Source organism: Lutra lutra, chromosome 5 (assembly GCF_902655055.1).
Source record: "Lutra lutra chromosome 5, mLutLut1.2, whole genome shotgun sequence".
In the NCBI taxonomy this organism is placed as follows: domain Eukaryota; kingdom Metazoa; phylum Chordata; class Mammalia; order Carnivora; family Mustelidae; genus Lutra; species Lutra lutra.
Genome location: NC_062282.1, coordinates 13,490,539 through 13,495,643, shown reverse-complemented (window position 1 = coordinate 13,495,643; position 5,105 = coordinate 13,490,539). Strand labels below are relative to the sequence as shown.

The following is a 5,105-nucleotide window of genomic DNA, read 5'->3' as shown; positions in this document are numbered from 1 at the left end:
CCAGCCGCCAGCGCCCCGCGGTGCGCGCCCCGCGCGAGGACCCGCCGCCCTCTCGGCGCCGACACCCAGGCGCGCCGCGCGCGTGCCCGTCTCCGCCTGCAAGCGCGGCTGAAGATGGCGAGCCCGGCGCCTCCCGAGCACGCCGCGGAGGGATGCCCGGCTCCGGCGGTCGCGGAGCAGCCGCTGCGGCCGCGGCCGCCGCCCCGGACTCCCCCAGAGGAGCAGGGCGAGGTAGCGCAGGAGGAAGGGGCGGTGGCGACCGGCGCGGGGCCGCAGGTGGAGGAGGAGGCCGCCGGCGGGGTGGCCGCCGCCGTGACCTGGCTGCTGGGGGAGCCGGTGCTGTGGCTGGGCTGCCGCGCGGACGAGCTCCTGAGCTGGAAGAGGCCGCTGCGCAGCCTACTCGGCTTCGTCGCCGCCAACCTGCTGTTCTGGTGAGAGCTCGGGGTGGGTGGGGACGCCCAGGAGGGCGGGTGACCTTGGGGCGCTCAGGAGCGGGCGGAGGGCGCGCCCCGGGCCGGGTGTGGGGGGTGCATCCTGAACCCCGCAGAGGAAGTGTCTGCCCTGCCCCACTTTCTGGGCCACCTTTCTCGAACAGGTAGACGCACACTTCAACTTTCCTCCAGAAGCACTTCCTAGTAAACAGTTGTCATCCTCCGTGTGCGTCTCCAGCGTGGCGTGGGAGGTGGTCGGCTGACCCGCATGCACCTGTACATACAGGTGTGCCCAGCGTGGTTGGAAACTTCGGCTTTTGCTTTCGAAAACTCACAGGTCTTGTCCTGCTGGCCCAAATCATGCCAGTGCAAACGTGCTTGTACTTGTGTTCGCTCTTGCACCCCGAGCAGGCATCTGGACCAGCTTGGGTACATGCTCAAGACTGCACCGCCTTCATCAGCCACCTGAGATGGGCACTGAATGATTTGTTTTTCCATTCCCTGGAGGGCTGGGTTTATAGTCTTTACTCCCTAATGAGAAAACAGGAGGCAAACAGGCGGATAGTGTACATGGCCCCGCTGCCCCGCCTCCCCTCCCCCAGGTGTGTGCACGGTGTTGTAAACAGTCACACTTTCAGGTGAAGTACAAAATAGAATCTACAGGAATGTTCTCTGAGAAGCCCCTGATCAACAGGTTTGTCTCTCCAAAAAACGCCCTTCACCAGTAAGGGCAGGGAAGGTGTCTGGCTCCTTCACCGAAGGTGGTGTGCCCTGTCTTCTGTTGGAGGGTGGAGAAAAGCCTTCTTTGTTTGCAACTGTGTCCTGGTAATAAGCATGATCGGCACAGTGCAGAATAAGAGATACCTTTTTACAGGACATAGATTTATTAACCTTAAAGTTAGGAAGTAAGAAAGTAAGAAAGTTCACAAAACATACCCAGAGTGCCATTTTCTAGGCTACCTGGAGCAACTTGAAAATTCTTCTGCTGATCTGTTTTTGTCGTGATTTCTCTTCAAGTGAGCTGTATCTTATCAGGGTCACTGAATGTGAATTTATTTTGGATATTTTAGCTGTACTTGTTTCTCGTGTTTATTCCAAATTTCTTTATCCTGTTCTGAAGTTACATGAGCCCTCAAATAAGGAGGATATACTGCATTGTGCTACATCCAGCCACGGTCCAATAATCTTAGGACTGTGTTTCCCTCATTTTACTGATGAGGGGCATGTTTTTAAGATTCTCTTAATTTTAAATTGTATTTATTTACTTAAACAGTTAATAGCCTCAGAGTTCAAACATTTAAAAGTTAAAAAAAAAATACACATTTCAGAGATCTACCTCCCATGCCTGTCTCTGGCCACCCAGTTTTCTCCCAGAGGCAACCAATTGTACCAGTTTCCTCTGTATCGTTCCAAACTGTGCATATTTTTAAAAATAGGGAATATTCTGTACAAACTGTGGGATACTATTTGAGCTATTCCTCTTTTTGTATGTTTTGGCAATCACTTATTTTTCAACTGCATAGAATTCTATCATAAAGATGTCACAAATTATTTAACCTTTTTCCTACTGATGGATTAAGATAATTTCCAAACTTCTGCTATTTCAGTGTTCTAGCTGATGGCCTTGGACATGCATTATTTTGCATATATGAAAGCATGTCTATAGGATAGGTTCCCAGAAGTGGAATTATTGGTCCCAAAAGAATGTGTATATTTTTCTTTTAAGATTTATTTATTTGAGAGAGAGATGGAGCTCATGTGAGCAGGGGGAGGGGCAGAGGAAGAGGGAGAGAAAGAATCCCCAAGCAGTCTCCCCACTGAGCAGGGAGCCTTCATCCCGAGCTCAATCCCAAGACCCTGAGATCATGACCTGAGCTGAAATCAAGAGTTGGATGCTTAACCGACTGAGCCACCATGTATCCCTGTACACATGTAATTTTGATGAATATCATTATAGAATTTCCGTGGAGTTCTATAAGTTTATACTCCAGCCAGAGCCCGCAATGTGTGTGACTGCCTGTTTCTCTATACCCTTGCCAACAGTGTTTTACCAAACTTTCTGATCTTGCATATCAGGTAGGTGAAAAAAGGCATCCCACTTTGGTTTTAATTTGCATTTCTCTAGGTTTGGGCATTTTTTCTTAGGTTCAAGAACCATTATAATTATCTTGTCTTTGCATTATCTGTTTATAAATAACTTTGTCCATATTTTTAGTTGTGCCAATGGGCTTTTTTCCTGTTGATTTGTAGGAACTCTATATTAACAATGTTAGCCTAATTTCTATAATGTAAATTATAAATCATTTTTCTATGATGCATATTAAATAGGATCAATTAAAAAGAATTATTTTTGCATAAAGTAATTGAAAGGCATATTTGGTATTATTTTGGACTGATGTCTTCCATCCATTTTATCAAACTGTTTTCTTTTTATTTTAAGTAAGCTTTGTTCCCAATGTAGGGCTTGAACTCATGACCCTGAGATCAAGAGTCACAAGCTCTACTGACTGAGCCCAGAAGGCTCCCCATCCTTTTTTTTTTTTTTTTTTAGTCTGATGGAGAGGCAAACAATGGTCAGGCATTCTGTCCAGTTATAGCTTTCTGCTTGTCTGTTTATTTCTTCTCCTCTTTGCAGTATCTATATTCCATGCATGTATTTCCTTTGACAGAAAGATGAGCCCCAGTTTTAAAATTCTGAAATACTTATTAGTTATAATTTCTGATCTATTTATTAATTTTATTAAAATGTTGGTATTCTATCTCCTTCTCTTGCTTTTGGGGTTAAAATGATTTTCAAGGTCATCATTTTCTTTAGTGTGCTTCTTATCAAGTGATCTTAAATTATGTGACACTCTAGCAGTCCATGTCCTAGGGACTCTAAAACTCTGTATTTTTTATGAGAAAAAAAGATCACTGTCAGAAATATGAGAAACCCAAATCTTGTCTTAGGCAAAAATGATTTTTTTTCTTTAATTGGCATTATTGCATTTTTGTGGAAATTAATTTTCTAAACCTGTTTTGAATGATTTAGTACCTGATCCTTGCAGTAGCTTTCAAGTTTTGAGTTGGGGTTCAAAAGCTCTAACATTTTCCAGCTGTCCTTTATCCGCAAGATTTTAGGGCCACGCACTAGAAGCCCCAAATCTGAGACACGGCCATAACAAATGGGATAACACCTGCATGAAGCAAGTGTGGTGGAAGAAACAGAGAAAGCATCATTCGATGATGGAGTTTTGGGGGAGTGACAACATAGTGGCTGGAAGAGATTGTGGGGGTCTTCCTGAGATAAACGTGACTGAACAAGACCTGGAGGGACAGGAATGATTTGGGTAGATTTCATATAAGGTCAACAGCATTCTAGCCCTAAGACATTGTTCTTATATTTTGACTGATATACTGAACAGGTGCAATTAGGTGATGGTTGGTAGAGAAAAGTGGGGAAGTGAGATTGGCTAGGTATTTTGGACACATCTTTGGGGGCAGTGTGGTCATCTTGAATGTCAGACCGTGTGTTTGGATTTGTTCTTTTAATAGGCAATGGGAACAAAAAAAATGTCAGTGTCCATGAATCTTTTATTTTATTTTATTTTTTTAAAGATTTTTTATTTATTTATTTGACAGACAGAGATCACAAGTAGGCAGAGAGGCAGGCAGAGAGAGAGGAAGGGAAGCAGGCTCCCCGCTGAGCAGAGAGCCCGATGCGGGACTCGATCCCAGGACCCTGAGATCATGACCTGAGCCGAAGGCAGCGGCTTAACCCACTGAGCCACCCAGGCGCCCAGCCATGAATCTTTTAAAGGATAAGTAAATTATAATACATGCATTCCTACCTTAAAATACTATATCACAGTAAGGGCACCTGGGTGGCTCAGTCGGTCGAGTGTCTGCCTTTGGCTCAGGTCACAATTTCTCAGGGTCCTGGGATTGAGTCACTCATGTGGCTGTCTGCTAAGTGGGGAGCCTGCTTCTCTCTGTCTCTCTCCCTCTGCCCATTCCCTGGCTCGTGCTGTCTCTCCCTCTATCTCTCTCAAATAAAATCTTTTTAAAAATACGATATCACAGTGAAAATAAACAGCTATAGGCAACAACGAATTTTACAAATGTAGATGAGTTTTACAAACATAACTTTGGGCAGAAGAGGCACACAGTGTGTGTAGAATTATCCAGTTTTTTAAAAAGTTTTCACATGCATTAAACTAAAGAGTATTGATCAGGGCTATACACATAGGAGATTAGAAACAGTCTTTTCTTTCGCTCTTCTTTTTTCTTTTTTTTTTTAAGAGAGGAAAAAGGTGGGGGGAGGGGTAGAGGGAGAAGGAGAGAGAGAATCCTAAGCAAGCTGCATGTTCAGTATATAGCCCCACATGCACCTCAGTCTCAAGACCCTGAGATCATGACCTGAGCTGAAATCAAGAGTTGGACCCTTAACCAACTGAGCCACCTAAGTGCCCCTAGAAAGACCTTCTTATCCCTAAAGTTGAGGACGTATTTATCTCTGGGAGGAGTGAGAAGGTATGACCACAGAGAGGCACATAGAAAGTTCTGGGGTGTAGGCAGTGTTCTATTTTTTGGCTCTGGTGGTAGTTACATGACATTCAAGTTCTGATTATTTTAAAACTCTGTGTGTGTGTGTTCTTATCTATGATATATTTTATGAAAAATGCTGGAATACTA

At 44.7% G+C, this 5,105-nt stretch overlaps 1 protein-coding gene across 1 annotated transcript in view; it reads left to right on the top strand.

Annotated features, from left to right (window-relative positions):
- Window position 1: 1 nt before the first annotated feature.
- The window catches only part of RETREG1 (reticulophagy regulator 1), a 130,185-nt gene continuing 125,081 nt past the window's right edge, over window positions 2-5,105 (top strand). Inside the window, exon 1 of the mRNA XM_047731877.1 lies at window positions 2-431. Within this exon, the coding sequence (XP_047587833.1) occupies window positions 115-431 (317 nt within the window). The 5' untranslated portion in view covers window positions 2-114. The remainder of the gene's footprint in view (window positions 432-5,105) is intronic.